This window comes from Oncorhynchus mykiss, chromosome 25 (assembly GCF_013265735.2).
Source record: "Oncorhynchus mykiss isolate Arlee chromosome 25, USDA_OmykA_1.1, whole genome shotgun sequence".
Classification (NCBI taxonomy): Eukaryota; Metazoa; Chordata; class Actinopteri; order Salmoniformes; family Salmonidae; genus Oncorhynchus; species Oncorhynchus mykiss.
The window spans coordinates 10,886,390-10,904,026 of NC_048589.1; the positions used below are offsets into that span (position 1 = coordinate 10,886,390).

Sequence of the window (17,637 nt, forward strand, 5' to 3'; positions counted from 1 at the left end):
CACACACACACACACACTATTTCTATGCTAATAAAGGTGGGATTGAAAGATGGGGGAGAGTACAAGGGAGACGCAGAGGGGATTAATGTTGTTTATTTACTTTGATATATATATTGAGAGCTGTGTGTGTGTGTGTGTGTGTGTGGGTGTGTGTGTGTGGGTGGGGGTGTGGGTGTGTGTGTGCGCGAGTTTGTTTGCTTTGATACCTAGAGTGGAGCTGGGGAGGTAAGAGATTTGTAGCGTCTGAATGCTTCCAATTGCAGGATGAAAACCCAGCTAGACTACAGCTCATTATACTGAGGAGAGAGGTAGTGAGGGATAGCGGGAGGGATGGAAGGAGCAAGGGAATAGGGGAGGAGGGGAGTGGATCGGTGTGGACAAGGAACGGAGGGAACCATGTCCCCCTCCACACACACAAACATACATTCACACACTCCAGAGCACAATATCTGCTCTGTCAGTTATCATGGTTGGTTTTAGTGATGTTGTGAACAGAAGTTGAACAAAAGAGCCCTGATTGATGGGGTCATCACTAGTTACCACAGCTGCAAAGTCAGAAGGCCCACCCACTCGACCAATCAGATGAGGGAATGTGATGAGCATATTCTGGTTTGCGGGAAGCGCCTCATTTTCAAAATAGTGTATCTCGAGTTCAAGTTTGAGGACCAAATATCTAGATACGTTCGGTAACAAGAACTGGCAATGTCACAAAAATGCATAACATTGAGAAAGGAGAAAAGGTTTGGACAAAATGATAAGTTGTTTTTCATTTTTTAGATAACTAGTAGCTAACTTTTGCTACTCTTATCTAAAATGATCTAGCTATCTAGGATAAGGGATTCCATTCCAAGCACAGGAGAGTTATTCTATTTGGTAGAGAAACATTGTTAGTGTCCCTACAAGCCTTTCATTCTAATAGTGATATATCATATTGTTGACCTTCAACAGATGCTCAGGCTTTGGCAGAAAAACAAGTCAGTGTGGAGAGGAAAAGTCTCCCATTCAATGTTGTTCCCTTTCAAGTTGTGGGCAAAAAGACTGACAAACAAAAGCCACAGAGAAATATGCTGCTGAAATTAACAAGAATTTAAAGAACTAATCACTGTCACTTATACCATACACTTTCATGACATTCGTTTAATTGCAATAGTGTTGAAGTACTAACTAACAATGGAATGTTCCTTAATAACTTTTAAGAATTTAAACTTGTGTCCCAACTGGTGTTGCTTATATTTGTTCTGTTTTCACTGCATGTGTATATCAAACAGTATTTATATCATGTGATACTGTGTAGGAAACTGCATGAATAATACAATGGTAATAAAATACAGAATCTGAAAAAATGTCAAATGTAAAACAAAGAGGAGGTGGATGGGACAATACAATAAACACAAATAAAGAGTATGTAAGTGAATGGTGAGGCTGGCGCGTTTCCTATGTATAGAGTGGGGTTAGGGTGGTGAGTTTCCCCTGTATGGAGTGGGTTGAGGGTGGTGAGTTTCCCCTGTATGGAGTGGGTTGAGGGTGGTGAGTTTCCCCTGTATAGAGTGGGGTGAGGGTGGTGAGTTTCCCCTGTATAGAGTGGGTTGAGGGTGGTGAGTTTCCCCTGTATAGAGTGGGTTGAGGGTGGTGAGTTTCCCCTGTATAGAGTGGGAGGAGGGTGGCGAGTTTCCCCTGTATAGAGTGGGTTGAGGGTGGTGAGTTTCCCCTGTATAGAGTGGGGTGAGGGTGGTGAGTTTCCCCTGTATAGAGTGGGCTGAGGGTGGTGAGTTTCCCCTGTATAGAGTGGGGTGAGGGTGGTGAGTTTCCCCTGTATAGAGTGGGCTGAGGCTGGCGCGTTTCCTATGTATAGAGTGGGTTGAGGGTGGTGAGTTTCCCCTGTATGGAGTGGGTTAAGGGTGGTGAGTTTCCCCTGTATAGAGTGGGGTTAGGGTGGTGAGTTTCCCCTGTATGGAGTGGGGTTAGGGTGGTGAGTTTCCCCTGTATAGAGTGGGTTGAGGGTGGTGAGTTTCCCCTGTATAGAGTGGGTTGAGGGTGGTGAGTTTCCCCTGTATAGAGTGGGGTGAGGGTGGCGCGTTTCCTATGTATAGAGTGGGTTGAGGGTGGTGAGTTTCCCCTGTATGGAGTGGGTTGAGGGTGGTGAGTTTCCCGTGTATAGAGTGGGGTTAGGGTGGTGAGTTTCCCCTGTATGGAGTGGAGTTAGGGTGGTGAGTTTCCCCTGTATAGAGTGGGTTGAGGGTGGTGAGTTTCCCCTGTATAGAGTGGGTTGAGGGTGGTGAGTTTCCCCTGCATGGAGTGGGTTGAGGGTGGTGAGTTTCCCCTGTATAGAGTGGGGTTAGGGTGGTGAGCTTCCCCTGTATAGAGAAGGTTGAGTGTGGTGAGTTTCCCCTGTATGGAGTGGGTTGAGGGTGGCGAGTTTCCCCTGTATAGAGTGGGTTGAGGGTTGTGAGTTTCCCCTGTATAGAGTGGGTTGAGGGTGGTGAGTTTCCCCTGTATGGAGTGGGTTGAGGGTGGCGAGTTTCCCCTGTATAGAGTGGGTTGAGGGTGGTGAGTTTCCCCTGTATGGAGTGGGTTGAGGGTGGTGAGTTTCCCCTGTATAGAGTGGGTTGAGGGTGGTGAGTTTCCCCTGTATAGAGTGGGTTGAGGGTGGTGAGTTTCCCCTGTATAGAGTGGGGTTAGGGTAATGAGTTTCCCCTGTATAGAGTGGGTTGAGGGTGGTGAGTTTCCCTTGTATAGAGTGGGTTGAGGGTGGTGAGTTTCCCCTGTATAGAGTGGGTTGAGGGTGGTGAGTTTCCCCTGTATAGAGTGGGTTGAGGGTGGTGAGTTTCCCCTGTATAGAGTGGGTTGAGGGTGGTGAGTTTCCCCTGTATAGAGTGGGTTGAGGGTGGTGAGTTTCCCCTGTATAGAGTGGGTTGAGGGTGGTGAGTTACCCCTGTATAGAGTGGGTTGAGGGTGGTGAGTTTCCCCTGTATAGAGTGGGGTGAGGGTGGTGAGTTTCCCCTGTATAGAGTGGGTTGAGGGTGGTGAGTTTCCCCTGTATAGAGTGGGGTGAGGGTGGTGAGTTTCCCCTGTATAGTGGGGTGAGGGTGGTGAGTTTCCCCTGTATAGAGTGGGTTGAGGGTGGTGAGTTTCCCCTGTATAGAGTGGGTTGAGGGTGGTGAGTTTCCCCTGTATAGAGTGGGTTGAGGGTGGTGAGTTTCCCCTGTATAGAGTGGGTTGAGGGTGGTGAGTTTCCCCTGTATAGAGTGGGGTTAGGGTGGTGAGTTTCCCCTGTATAGAGTGGGTTGAGGGTGGTGAGTTTCCCCTGTATAGAGTGGGTTGAGTGTGGTGAGTTTCCCCTGTATAGAGTGGGTTGAGGGTGGTGAGTTTCCCCTGTATAGAGTGGGCTGAGGGTGGTGAGTTTCCCCTGTATAGAGTGGGGTGAGGGTGGTGAGTTTCCCCTGTATAGAGTGGGTTGAGGGTGGTGAGTTTCCCCTGTATAGAGTGGGTTGAGGGTGGTGAGTTTCCCCTGTATAGAGTGGGTTGAGGGTGGTGAGTTTCCCCTGTATAGAGTGGGTTGAGGGTGGTGAGTTTCCCCTGTATAGAGTGGGGGGAGGGTGGTGAGTTTCCCCTGTATAGAGTGGGGTTAGGGTGGTGAGTTTCCCCTGTATAGAGTGAGGTTAGGGTGGTGAGTTTCCCCTGTATAGAGTGGGGTGGTGAGTTTCCCCTGTATAGAGTGGGTTGAGGGTGGTGAGGCTCCCCTGTATAGAGTGGGTTGAGGGTGGTGAGTTTCCCCTGTATAGAGTGGGGTGAGGGTGGTGAGTTTCCCCTGTATAGAGTGGGGTTAGGGTGGTGAGTTTCCCCTGTATAGAGTGGGGTGAGGGTGGCGAGTTTCCCCTGTATAGAGTGGGTTGAGGGTGGTGAGTTTCCCCTGTATAGAGTGGGTTGAGGGTGGTGAGTTACCCCTGTATAGAGTGGGTTGAGGGTGGTGAGTTTCCCCTGTATAGAGTGGGGTGAGGGTGGTGAGTTTCCCCTGTATAGAGTGGGTTGAGGGTGGTGAGTTTCCCCTGTATAGAGTGGGGTGAGGGTGGTGAGTTTCCCCTGTATAGTGGGGTGAGGGTGGTGAGTTTCCCCTGTATAGAGTGGGTTGAGGGTGGTGAGTTTCCCCTGTATAGAGTGGGTTGAAGGTGGTGAGTTTCCCCTGTATAGAGTGGGTTGAGGGTGGTGAGTTTCCCCTGTATAGAGTGGGTTGAGGGTGGTGAGTTTCCCCTGTATAGAGTGGGGTTAGGGTGGTGAGTTTCCCCTGTATAGAGTGGGTTGAGGGTGGTGAGTTTCCCCTGTATAGAGTGGGTTGAGTGTGGTGAGTTTCCCCTGTATAGAGTGGGTTGAGGGTGGTGAGTTTCCCCTGTATAGAGTGGGCTGAGGGTGGTGAGTTTCCCCTGTATAGAGTGGGGTGAGGGTGGTGAGTTTCCCCTGTATAGAGTGGGTTGAGGGTGGTGAGTTTCCCCTGTATAGAGTGGGTTGAGGGTGGTGAGTTTCCCCTGTATAGAGTGGGTTGAGGGTGGTGAGTTTCCCCTGTATAGAGTGGGTTGAGGGTGGTGAGTTTCCCCTGTATAGAGTGGGGGGAGGGTGGTGAGTTTCCCTGTATAGAGTGGGGTTAGGGTGGTGAGTTTCCCCTGTATAGAGTGAGGTTAGGGTGGTGAGTTTCCCCTGTATAGAGTGGGGTGAGGGTGGTGAGTTTCCCCTGTATAGAGTGGGTTGAGGGTGGTGAGTTTCCCCTGTATAGAGTGGGTTGAGGGTGGTGAGTTTCCCCTGTATAGAGTGGGTTGAGGGTGGTGAGTTTCCCCTGTATAGAGTGGGGGGAGGGTGGTGAGTTTCCCCTGTATAGAGTGGGGTTAGGGTGGTGAGTTTCCCCTGTATAGAGTGGGTTGAGGGTGGTGAGTTTCCCCTGTATAGAGTGGGGGAGGGTGGTGAGTTTCCCCTGTATAGAGTGGAGTTAGGGTGGTGAGTTTCCCCTGTATAGAGTGGGGTGAGTGTGGTGAGTTTCCCCTGTATAGAGTGGGGTGAGGGTGGTGAGTTTCCCCTGTATAGAGTGGGGTTAGGGTGGTGAGTTTCCCCTGTATAGAGTGGGGTGAGGGTGGCGAGTTTCCCCTGTATAGAGTGGGTTGAGGGTGGTGAGTTTCCCCTGTATAGAGTGGGGTTAGGGTGGTGAGTTTCCCCTGTATAGAGTGGGGTGAGGGTGGTGAGTTTCCCCTGTATAGAGTGGGGTGAGGGTGGTGAGTTTCCCCTGTATAGAGTGGGGTGAGGGTGGTGAGTTTCCCCTGTATAGAGTTTGGTGAGGGTGGTGAGTTTCCCCTGTATAGAGTGGGGTGAGGGTGGTGAGTTTCCCCTGTATAGAGTGGGGTTAGAGTGGTGAGTTTCCCCTGTATAGAGTGGGGTGAGGGTGGTGAGTTTCCCCTGTATAGAGTGGGGTGAGGGTGGTGAGTTTCCCCTGTATAGAGTGGGGTGAGGGTGGTGAGTTTCCCCTGTATAGAGTGGGGTGAGGGTGGTGAGTTTCCCCTGTATAGAGTGGGGTTAGAGTGGTGAGTTTCCCCTGTATAGAGTGGGGTGAGGGTGGTGAGTTTCCCCTGTATAGAGTGGGGTTAGAGTGGTGAGTTTCCCCTGTATAGAGTGGGGTGAGGGTGGTGAGTTTCCCCTGTATAGAGTGGGGTGAGGGTGGTGAGTTTCCCCTTACACTGTAAAGAGCTTTGGGTGTCTAGAAAAGTGCATTTTAAGTCCAATCAAGTATTATTATTATGATGAAATGTTTTGCCATAGCTTGAAGACTATGCCTTTGTAGGCGGACTGCAAGGCTATATTAAGTTACATAAATAACTGATTATAATAAGTGCCTCGGTGCCAAAATAAAGTAACAGGGTTGACGTTTTCATGTTAAATCAGCCAAAAAATGCCAATTTGTGAACATTTCTGTGAAACTGTATGTATTACTTGTGGATTGTAATAAATAAAAAAAATCAAGAAGTCAATTTGTTTGTCTACATGTGATTGAAAAAACAATGCAGATATGGGAATAACTCTGTTATAGCTATGAGTCAAAGGCAGACATCATGATACGTTTGAATGAAACATCCAGTTAACACTTTGCATTTTTACTGTTGGTTTTACTGTATCTAACAAATAACCAAATCATTGATGGATTAATAGATAAAAGAATTGCGTGTCTCATCTAACCCTGCAAGCCGGTCATCAAACTCCCTGAACTAATTGGTCGAACAGCCTTCTGACTTGTGTGGCTGTGGTGACTAGTGATGACCTGACTGACATTCTGGTTGACAATAAATCACATTCATTTATTGAGACAGCATTTCATAAACACTGCCCATTGACTCAAAAGCTGTCCTGTTAAGTAGATGTATGGTCCGTAAGAGCTAGTTTTGGTATATAGGAAATGTTTATAATGTCAGAGGGTAGGGTAGTCTCTCTGGCTGAGACGTGTGTGTGTGTGTGTGTGTGTGTGTGTGTGTGTCTTCATTGGATTATTGTTTAATGAGGAACGTACTACAGCTTCCATACATCCTACAGTGGGTCTGAGATGTTTCAGACTATTACAGTAGTACAGTAGTAGTATAGTGCCTATATAATAGTAGTAGTAGTAATTACTAGTTGTAGTATACATGTAAAAGTAGTAGAGATAACAGCTGTAACAATCCTGGAATAATAGTGTAAAGAAGGACGTCATTATTGGGTCACATCAGATGGGTTTTAAGGAGGGTTTAGAGCTGAGGGAGCTCTATGGAAGGAGGTGTGTTCTACTCTCCGTCCCTCCCTGGCAACCCTTAGCTGAGCAGGACCAGAGGAGCTGGGTTGTTTATGTGTGTGTCACAGAGGGTAATTGGTCACAGCTCATTCCAGCTCCCATTACATTGAGCTGTGTTAAGGAGGAAACTGTGTGAGTGTGTGTTAGTGTGGCCCTGTTTAGTGGTGTTGATTTGGTCTATAAATAAAAAGATCAGACAGAGAGCCCTGTGTGTGTGTGTGTGTGTGTGTGTGTGTGTGTGTGTGTGTGTGTGTGTGTGTTTTTGTCCAAAGCGACTTAGTCATGCATGTGTGGCTCCAATAGGAATCGAACCCACAAATCCCGCCGTTGCACACACACACACACACACACACACACACACACATTCCCTAATGATAGACATATTGGAGTCATAGTGGACGGTGTGCTAGAGAATTTCGCTGGCCTCAGGCTGCAGGCTTTATATATGTTGGAGAGTGTCCGAGTGAGGACGAATGCCTTTTCACCCTCAGTCATCATTCTGTTTGATGTTATGAATAGGGAGAGAGAGAGGTGGAGAGAAAGAGAGACGGGGAGAGAGAGGAGGAGAGAGAGGGGGAGGGATAAGGACTGAGAGAGAGAGAGGGGGAGAGAAAGGGAGAGCGGGGGGAGAAAGAGAGATGGAGAGAGGGAGAGTCAGGCAGAGAGAGAGAGAGTGAGAGAAAGAGAAGTAGAGAGGAAGAGAGAGGGAGGGAGAGAGAGGGAGTGTTCTCAGCTCATTTATATCAGGCATATCATTAATTGCTGAGGGAATAGAATAGAATGGGTGGGTGTATGTGTGTGTGGGTGCGTGCGTGCGTGCATGTATGATGTGTGTGTTTTTGTTTGTTCATTTTGTTAATTTATTGCTGTGGTCAGGTCTGTGTGTGTCTGCAGGCTGTACGTTTGGTTAGGAGTCTACTGTTGAGGCCTGCCAGCCACTGAAAACCTCCCTCCTTCCCTCCCTCTCTTTCTATCTGTCTCTCCCCCCTCTATCTCTCCTTTTTCCCATTCTCTCCATTTCTTTCTCTCTGTCTCTAGTTTCTATCTTTCTCTGATCAACTTGGTTAATGAGTTTTGCCTTTGTCTTTCTTCTTCTGCGTAACCAAACAAGCAAACAAAGTCAGGCAGGAGAAAGACGTTTCTGTTTGTTCAGTTGGCTGTTTTATTCCTCTGAACAGAGAGCTTCAAAGTGCTCAAATATGTGTGTGTGTGTGTCTGTGTATGTGCATATAAGCTTCTGCATTGTTTGCTTTACTTACACTAGCATCAGAATCAACCACAGCGTCTTTCAGCTCTACAGTCCTGTGCAGTGTCTAGATGTAGTGATAGGAATCCATATGAATTACTGAAATGACTGAAATCATTTAACTAACCAGCTCTTTCTTTCTCTCTCTGCAGGATCCGTCCTTCTCCCTGCTCCTCCACGACAAGCTTCAGGTGCCCAACAGCTCGGGGCGGGCCTGGAATGAGCGTGACAGTCGCTGTGATGTGTGTTCCACCCACCTGACCCAGCTGAAACAGGAAGCAGTCCACATGGTGCTGACCATGGACCAATGGGACCTGTCCCCCAGCTCGCCCCCCACCCTGCCCAGCCACAGTGGCCCTCCACAGGGCCCCACAGCCCCATGGGACTGGGCCTACCTCCCTTCAGCCGCAGCAGCCTACCCCCATCCCCGTCCAAACCCACACCACCCTACCATGCCTCCAACATCCTCTACTGCGTCCTTCTCCAGCCCCAGCCAAGCTGCTTCCAACCCCAGCCCAGGTGCAACTTCTGTGGTTCAAACATCCACCCATGCAGCCTCTTCTGCGCCGGCCCCGGCGTCCTCATCGCCGGCTCCATCCCCGGTGCACCAGGGAGGGCAACCCCGCCAAGGTTCCAAGCCCAGTTCCCTAGGAGTGGGCCTCGGGATGGAGAGGAGGAACGGCTCCCCGGCACACTCCAGTAAGGCCACCGGTGTCCCGTCGGCCCAGCCGCCCAACAGCCCCGGTAGTAACGGGAACAATGCTGGGAGTGGAGCAGTGCTGAGTACAGCAGCACTGCAGGCTCACCAGTACATGTCTCGCACCAACGGAGGAGGAGTCACACTCTACCCCTACCAGGTATGCTATGTCTGTGCATGCTTGGGATTGGGTGCGAACGTGCGTGTGGGATGATAGACTTTCGGGAAATGCAAGAAGATGGGGGCGTTCCACGAATAGAGTGCATTTTGCATTTAAAAAAAAATCTTGTTATGTTCCATGAAGTGCCCTTTAATATAGACCACGTGGAACATTTTATACATCTGAAGATGATTATTTATTTCATGTGATTAGTGATTCATTTACGTCTGTCCCTCATTTCAAGGTCAACCCTGTTACGCGAACTGAACTCTTGTTTTAATATGGTGAAACGATTCCTCTTAAAATTATTATTTCAAAATAAACTATGAACAGTCAAATCATAGTGTAAAAGCAGGTGAGAGGGTTCTATTCATTTTGTCCATTTTCTGGTGTTTTGTGGTGAAAAATTGAGTGCGTTCGAGCATAATATTTTCAACCCTGTTACCCATAGATAGATAGACTAGAATTTTTTTAAACAATTGAAAAACAACTGAGAAGCTGGCATTCAATCATTCAATTGCCCCTCCCTGTTGCACACAACAGGCTTCCATTCATCCCATCCACCAGCAGGCTCTCTCTACTGTATGTCAAACCGTCTGGTTTTACAGAGATTCAGCACGGGACTTCACTGGAAGTCTATGGCAAGAGCAGTTGAAACAACCGCTGGTTTTAATTGGCTAATCTCTCAGTCCATCACCGTCTAGCACAACCCTTAGAACCTCCTCCCTACATTGTGGACTTCAGAGTGCGAACAGCGCAAGTGTACTAAACAAGGAAGTGGGTTTCGGAAATGTCTGAAATACACGTCTCAGAAATTGTTTTCACACATAAACGTTAAATGCCCAAACTCAGAATCAATTGGGCTTTCCAAAAAGAATATGGTCAGTGTAATAAAACATGGCATTTTGAATGGCAATTTTCGCCATTTTTCAAAGTCCCATCTAATAAAGTTGGAGCAGTCTCACTTCCTCTCCCACTTTGTAGCACAGTGTTACCAGGCTCTACGCGGCAGCATTTCGAGCCTGGGGAAAAGGTTACCATTCCCCCTGTCACAACAGCATGTATTGCTGATTTTTAGATGAAAGCCTCAACCCTGCTACGGTCCACCGTATTACTTTAATGGCACGTTATTGGCCCTTACCATAGTCAAGTTGAAGTTGAACCTGTGCTCTTTAGGACATAATGTAGAAATTTGGTGAAATTCATATAGTTTCCTTTGACCAAAAATGTACTCTGTTCATGGAACGAGACAGATAAGAAATGGAAAAAAGGGATACAAATAAAATAACGCCGGAATAGCATCCAAAACGTTTGTATCTGGAAACTGTGGAAAATGTGGAATTTTGATGTTCTGTGTCAGGCTTTGGAGGCCCATTTCAACAGGAATTGACCTTGTTTTTCAAAATGTCTCCCTCCTTTTGTTGACCAAAGAGAGAGGAGGAACTGTGAGGTTGAACTGAGGTTATGTCTGTCCACTGTCCTCACTTGTCCTCTGAAATCCAGTCGCAGTCTGTGCCGAGTGTTGAGTCATGTACGGTGGATTAGATTCTATAATTGGCCCTGATGATGTGTATTAGCCATGGGGGTCAGACAAAGTGTGCCTGTGTGTGTGTGTGTGTGTGTGTGTGTGTGTGTGTGTGTGTGTGCACGTGTGTATGTGCGCGTGTGTGCATGTGTGTGTGTGTGTGTGTGTGTGCGTGGGTGGGTGGGTGCATGCGTGTTTCTATGTGTGTGCGCGTGTGTGTGTGAGTGGAGGCTGTCCCCAGAGTGGTTAGAGTGGTAACTGGAAGGAAGGCGAGGACACCTCTTGGAACAAAGGCTTCTGGGAAAGGACAGCCTTGAGGCTCTTAACAAAAATTGTAATTGAAAGAGAGGGGGCGGTGGGGCGGATTAGGAAGAGAGATATAGTTGAAGTTGGAAGTTTACATACACCTTAGCCAAATACATTTAAACTCAGTTTTTCCCAATTCCTGTAAAAAAGTAAAAATCCTAGTAAAAAGTCCCAATCTTAGGTCAGTTAGGATCACCACTTTATTTTAAGAATGTGAAATGTCAGAATAATAGTAGAGAGAATGATTTATTTCAGATTTAATTTCTTTCATCACATTCCCTGTGGGTCAGAAGTTTACATGCACTCAATTAGTATTTAGTAGCATTGCCTTTAAATGGTTTAACTTGGGTCAAACATGTTGGGTAGCCTCCTCCTGACAGAGCTGGTGTAACTGAGTCAGGTTTGTAGGCCTCCTTGCTTGCTCGCACACGCTTTTTCAGTTCTGCCCACAAATGTTCTATGGGATTGAGGCCAGAGCTTTGTGATGGCCACTCCAATACCTTGACTCTGTTGTCCTTAAGCCATTTTGCCACAACTTTGGAAATATGCTTGGGGTCATTGTCCATTTGGAAGACCCATTTGCGACCAAGCTTTAACTTCCTGACTGATGCCTTGAGATGTTGCTTCAATATATCCACATAATTTTCCTCACTCATGATTCCATTTATTTTGTGAAGTGCACCAGTCCCTCCTGCAGCAAAGCACCCCCACAACATGATGCTGCCACCCCCGTGCTTCACATTTGGGACAGTGCTCTTCGGCTTGCAAGCCTCCCTCTTTTTCCTCCAAACATATGATGGTCATTATGGCCAAACAGTTATATTTTTGATTAATCAGATCAGAGGACATTTCTCGAAAAAGTATGATCTTTGTCCCCATGTGCAGTTGCAAACCGTAGTCTGGCTTTTTTATGGCTGTTTTGGAGCAGTGGCTTCTTCCTTGCTGAGCGGCCTTTCAGGTTATGTCGATATAGGACTCCTTTTACTGTGGATACAGATACTTTTGTACCTGTTTCCTCCAGCATCTTCACAAGGTCCTTTGCTGTTGTTCTGGGATTGATTTGCACGTTTCACACCAAAGTACGTTCACCTCTTGGAGACCGAACACGTCTACTTTCTGTGCAGTATGACGGCTGCGTGGTCCCATGGTGTTTATATTTGCATACTATTGTTTGTACAGATGAACGTGGTACCTTCAGGCGTTTGGAAATTGCTCCCAAGGATGAACCAGACTTATGGAGGTGTACAATTTTCTTTCTGAGGTCTTGGCTGATTTCTTTTGATTTTCCCACAAAGAGGCACAGAGTTTGAAGGGAGGCCTTGAAATCCATCCACAGGTACACCTCCAATAGGTACATATCCATCCACAGGCACACCTCCGCCTCCACCTCAAATGATGTCAATTGGCCTATCAAAAGCTTCTAAAGCCATGACATCATTTTCTGGAATTTTCTAAGCTGTTTAAAGGCACAGTCAACTTAGTGTTTGTAAACTTCTGACCCACTGGAATTGTGATACAGTGAATTATAAGTGAAATGATCTGTCTGTAAACAGTTGGAAAAATTACTTTCTAACCGACTTTCCAAAACTAAGAAATGTGTGGAGTGGTTGAAAAATGTGTTTTAATGACTCCAACCTAAGTGTATGTAAACTTCCGACTTCAACTGTAGAAGCAGGAGGAAGGAGAGAGGGCATGTGAGGGAGAGGGAGAGAGATATGTAGTGTAGTGTTAGTGCTTTATGTTCTGATTCTGTGTAATATAATTCATATCCTGGTAATGAGGACTCTAGGGAACTCTCCTGTCGCACCCCTGTTCCCCCTCATCTCCTTCCCCTCAACCCCCCCATCTCAGTCCCACACTTACATTTCTCTCCATCCCTCATCTCCCTATATATCTCTTTCGCTCTCATCTCCCCTGTTCCCCCTCTCTCTCGCTCTCATCTCCCCCTGTTCCCGCTCTCTCTCGCTCTCATCTCCCCCTGTTCCCCCTCTCTCTCGCTCTCATCTCCCCTTGTTCCCCCTTTCTCTTGTCTCGTTTCTCCCTCTCTCTCTCCTGTTGTACGCCCAGTGGTGTAAGGTACTTTTTGTGGGCTATCTGTACTTTACTTTACTATTTATATTTTTGACAATTTTACTTCACTACATTCCAAAAGAAAATAATGTACTTTTTACTCCATACATTTTCCCTGACACCTAAAAGTACTTACATTACATTTGGAATGCTTATCGGGACAGGAAAATGGTCAAATTCACAACCCTGGTCATCCCTACTGCCTCTGATCTGGTTGTCACACCCTGATCTGTTTCACCTGTCCTCGTTAATGCTTTGTTTGTAAATGATGTTGGAGTGTGCCCCTGGCTATCTGTAAATAATAATACAAATAATAAACTAAATGTGACATCTGGTTTGCTTAATAGGAATTTGAAATGATTTGTCTTTTTTTATTTTAGTAAGTATACAGTAGCAATTACATTTACCTTTGATACTTAAGTATATTTAAACCAAAGACTTTTAGACTTTTAATGAAGTAGTATTTTACTGGGTGACTTTTCACATTTACTTGAGTCATTTTCTATTAAGGTATCTTTACTTTGACTCAAGTATGATGTTTGAGTACTTTTTCCACCACTGCGTACACACGTAGCCCTTTTTCCACCACTGCGTACACACTTAGCCCTTTTTCCAACACTGCGTACACACTTAGCCCTTTTTCCAACACTGCGTACACACGTAGCCCTTTTTCCACCACTGCGTACACACTTAGCCCTTTTTCCAACACTGCGTACACACTTAGCCCTTTTTCCAACACTGCGTACACACGTAGCCCTTTTTCCACCACTGCGTACACACGTAGCCCTTTTTCCAACACTGCGTACACACTTAGCCCTTTTTCCAACACTGCGTACACACTTAGCCCTTTTTCCAACACTGCGTACACACGTAGCCCTTTTTCCACCACTGCGTACACACGTAGCCCTTTTTCCAACACTGCGTACACACTTAGCCCTTTTTCCTCTCCCTGCCACATTTATTCCTTACACCCCTATTGCATCCTTCATTTCCTCCCTCCCTTCCCTCACTCATTTCAGCAACTCTCCATCCATCCCTCCTTTTCTCTCCTCCATCCCCCCTCAGCCCTGTCTCAAGGTCACCTCTCTGAAGCCTGCCTGGCACACTGCCCAGGGTGCTACTGGAAATACACTGTGTATGTGTGTGTGTGTGTGTACATGCGTGGGTGTCCGTGCAGGTGTGGAATAGAGGTAGGAGAAGATATAGGAGTCAATTTTCTTGCTGTTATTTTCTCATTTTCCTTGAGAGTGCTGAGAGGGCACAACGCCCAGTCAAAGAGACATCATTCACCCATTGTCTTCCCATTATACCGTAGTAGCGTATAGCTTAGACTGTAGCATAGCCCCATGATACGAAGAACATGCTTTAGCAGTGTCTAACTGCTGCTGTCTAATCAGGAAGGGTCCTGCTAGCGGTCAAGTGCTGGCACCCGATGGAGTAGCCACACGCACACGAACGCACGCATGTGCTTGCTTGCGTGTTTGTGTGTCTAGACGGAGAGGGAGCTAGGGAGAGGAAGGAAAGAGACGGAGAGGGAGCTAGGGAGAGGAAGAAAAGAGAAGGAGAGAGAGATCTGTAAAGAAATTGTTCCCTATATCAGGGGATGACATTTAAAGAGTGCTGATACAGCGATATGAAGTGAGCCTTCTGGCACAAAATGGCTGCCGAGCTTCATCCATCCAAGTGGGACAACATATTAGTGGTGAATCAGATGTCTTCCCCCCCATACCTTGTAAAGCACCTTAAGACCTACAGTCAGAAACACTATATGAATCACTATATCCATTCGTCTTATGAATATGTTCTATGCTTCTCACTGTTGATATCGAACATGGGTGGCCAACCAATGTTTCTATCAATAGACCTTTGTCAGGACTTAGGTTTGATCACACATTGCGGAGAATCCAAAATGTGCTGCAGTTTCTTTTCCAAACTGCAGCCTATAGTGTAGAATACATCTAGCATGGTTGGTAGTGTCGTGTAGGATGAATACCTTCTTTCAGGAAGCAGCATATGGAAACAGGCTGAGGAGGACTATTACAGTCATATGGTTTCATTTGAACCTCTCAGATGTATTGCATTCCATGACAGTGGTTAGGATGTACACAGGATGCCACAAACACACAGTCACAACACAATGGACATCCTTTTCAATGCAGTTTTATTCTCCAGATCTGGGTGACTATGTATGGGGCACATGAAACAGAGTGTGATGGGTAAGCCTGTCTGAGAGCTGAAGACATGTGTTAGCTCCCAGAGCCTGTTAGGTGGTGCTGACTGTCAGAGTGTTGAGAGGTGGGCAGGGCGTGTTAGGCTTGAGTTAGTTAGAAGGACACACCCTGTAAACATGACACAACTCAACACATGGCACAACACAACACAACACAATGTTTACGATCAAACCATGCTAAAATCTCTTATGAACTCCCCTCTCTCGCTCGTTTTTTTTCTCTCTCTCTCTCTCTCTGTCTCTCTCCCTCTCTCTCTCTCTCTCCCCTTTCTGTTTTTCTTTCAAGCCCCACCCATCTGTTGTCCGCATCTCACTTCCATCTCAATGACTCCTCTGTGTCCTGTGTCTCAATCTGTTTTTCATTATTGTTTACTTTGGCCCTGCTCTGTTTCTCCTCTCTCATCCCCTTCTCTCTCTGTTTTGTCATCCCCCTTACGCTTTTCTCCTCCCTGCCCATTCACTTTCTTCTCTCTCACACACACACACACACACACACACACACACACACACACACACACACACACACACACACACACACACACACACACACACACACACACACACACACACACACACTTGTAAACACAGACAATCTTAAAGACAAAGACAATCAAAAGTTAAAGTGGAGGTAATATTTGAAGACTTTATATGGTTAATTATTGCTTATGGGTACCTTCATGTGTGTGTAAAATATTACTGTTCTCATATTTTACCAACATTTCTGAAAATGTATGTATAGCTTGGAATGAAGCCCTTAATTTCTTCGTTCCATCAATCAGATTTACAACAGGTGTCCAGGGGCAGGGATATGGGGATAGGGGCGAGGGGTTGATTTGAGACTAGTCCTCCTGGAGCATCAAGCAGTAAATACACACTGTGCCTCTGTTTTATAAGGGGAGAAATAGACTGATTTACCTCTCACTATAAACACACACACACACACACACACACACACACACACACACACACACACACACACACACACACACACACACTATTCTTGGGATTTACGTACCATTGTACGGTAGTGCTGGCAGGTTATAAAGAAGCATAATTAACAATCCATATCTGTATTTCAAGGCTGTACGTGCCAAATCTATAAACACACGCACACACACACACACACACACACACACACACACATACACACACACACACACACACACACACACACTGCGACAAGCATAAACATTACATAAAAATGCATGGAGGGGGAGCCAAGGACACCCAGGGTGGCCGTTGAGTTGCCTGCTGTGTGTGTGTGTGTGTGTGTGTGTGTGTGTGTGTGTGTGTGTGTGAGTGCATGTGTGTGTGTGAGTGAGGTAATTGAGGTCTGTCCTTGGTGTGTAGCTTGAGGTGTTGCAGCTAGCTAGGGATAGCCACAGCTAGCCATGTCACGAACGTCGTCTTGGAAATGACTGGACCAAGGTGCAACGTGGTGAGCGTACATGTTCCTTTATTTTTTAATGTCGCCAACAAAACAATAAACAACAAAAACGAACGTGAAGCTTGCTAGGGCTATACAGGCCACTAACAAAGACACCTACCCACAAAATACAAAAGGAAAAAAGGCTGCCTAAGTATGATTCCCAATCAGAGACAACGATAGACAGCTGTCCCTGATTGAGAACCATACCCGGCCAAAACATAGAAACACAGAACATAGAGTTTCCCACCCGAGTCACACCCTGACCAACCAAACATAGAGAATAAAAAGATCTCTACAGTCAGGGCGTGACAGTACCCCCCCCCCCCCCCAAAGTTGCGGACACCATAAGGTAGGGTGTGGGTGGGCATCTACCACGGTGGCGGCTCTGGTGCGGGACCCAGACCCCGCAGACGCACAGGAGACACAGTGCGCATAGCCGGCGCAGGATATCCTGGGCCGAAGAGACGCTCTGGAGGCCAGGCGCGCTGAGCCGGCACCATCCGTCCTGGCTTGATGCTTACTCTAGCCCGTCCAATGCGGGGAGCTGGAATGTAGCACACCGGGCTGTGAACACGCACTGGAGACACCATGTGCTTTACCGCATAACACGGTGCCTGACCAGTACCACTATCCTTGCCGTGAGCACGGGGAGTTAGCTCCGCCAACCTCTCCATGTGCTTCCGCCCAATTTTTGGGGGGGGGGAGTTGCCTCCCGGTCTTACTTGCCAGCCTTGACCCTATGTAACGCTGGTCCCCTTGACTAGCTGCTTCCGCCCTCCTCGCTGCTTCCACCTGCTCCCACGGCAGGTGATCCTTTCCAGCCAGGATCTCCTCCCACGTCCAGGATCCTTTTCCCTACAGAATGTCTTCCCATATCCACTCTGTCTGCTCCTCCCGGCCACGCTGCTGGGTCCATTTGTGGTGGGTAGTTCTGTCACGAACGTCGTCTTGGAAATGACCGGACCAAGATGCAACGTGGTGAGCGTACATTTTCCTTTATTTTGTAATGTCGCCAACAAAACAATAAACAACAAAAACGAACGTGAAGCTTGCTAGGGCTATACAGGCCACTAACAAAGACACCTACCCACAACACAGAACATAGAGTTTCCCACCGAGTCACACCCTAACCAACCAAACATGGAGAATAAAAAGATCTCTACGGTCAGGGCGTGACA

General features: G+C 47.1%; 1 protein-coding gene across 4 annotated transcripts in view; it reads left to right on the forward strand.

The window, feature by feature from the left end:
* LOC110505332 (kinesin-like protein KIF26B) overlaps nucleotides 1-17,637 on the forward strand; it is a 167,776-nt gene that overhangs the window by 41,413 nt on the left and 108,726 nt on the right. For all 4 annotated transcript variants that reach the window (XM_021584510.2, XM_021584512.2, XM_036962479.1 and 1 more), the window contains exon 3: nucleotides 8,195-8,899. In XM_021584510.2, coding sequence (XP_021440185.2) covers nucleotides 8,195-8,899 — 705 coding nt within the window. The remainder of the gene's footprint in view (nucleotides 1-8,194; nucleotides 8,900-17,637) is intronic.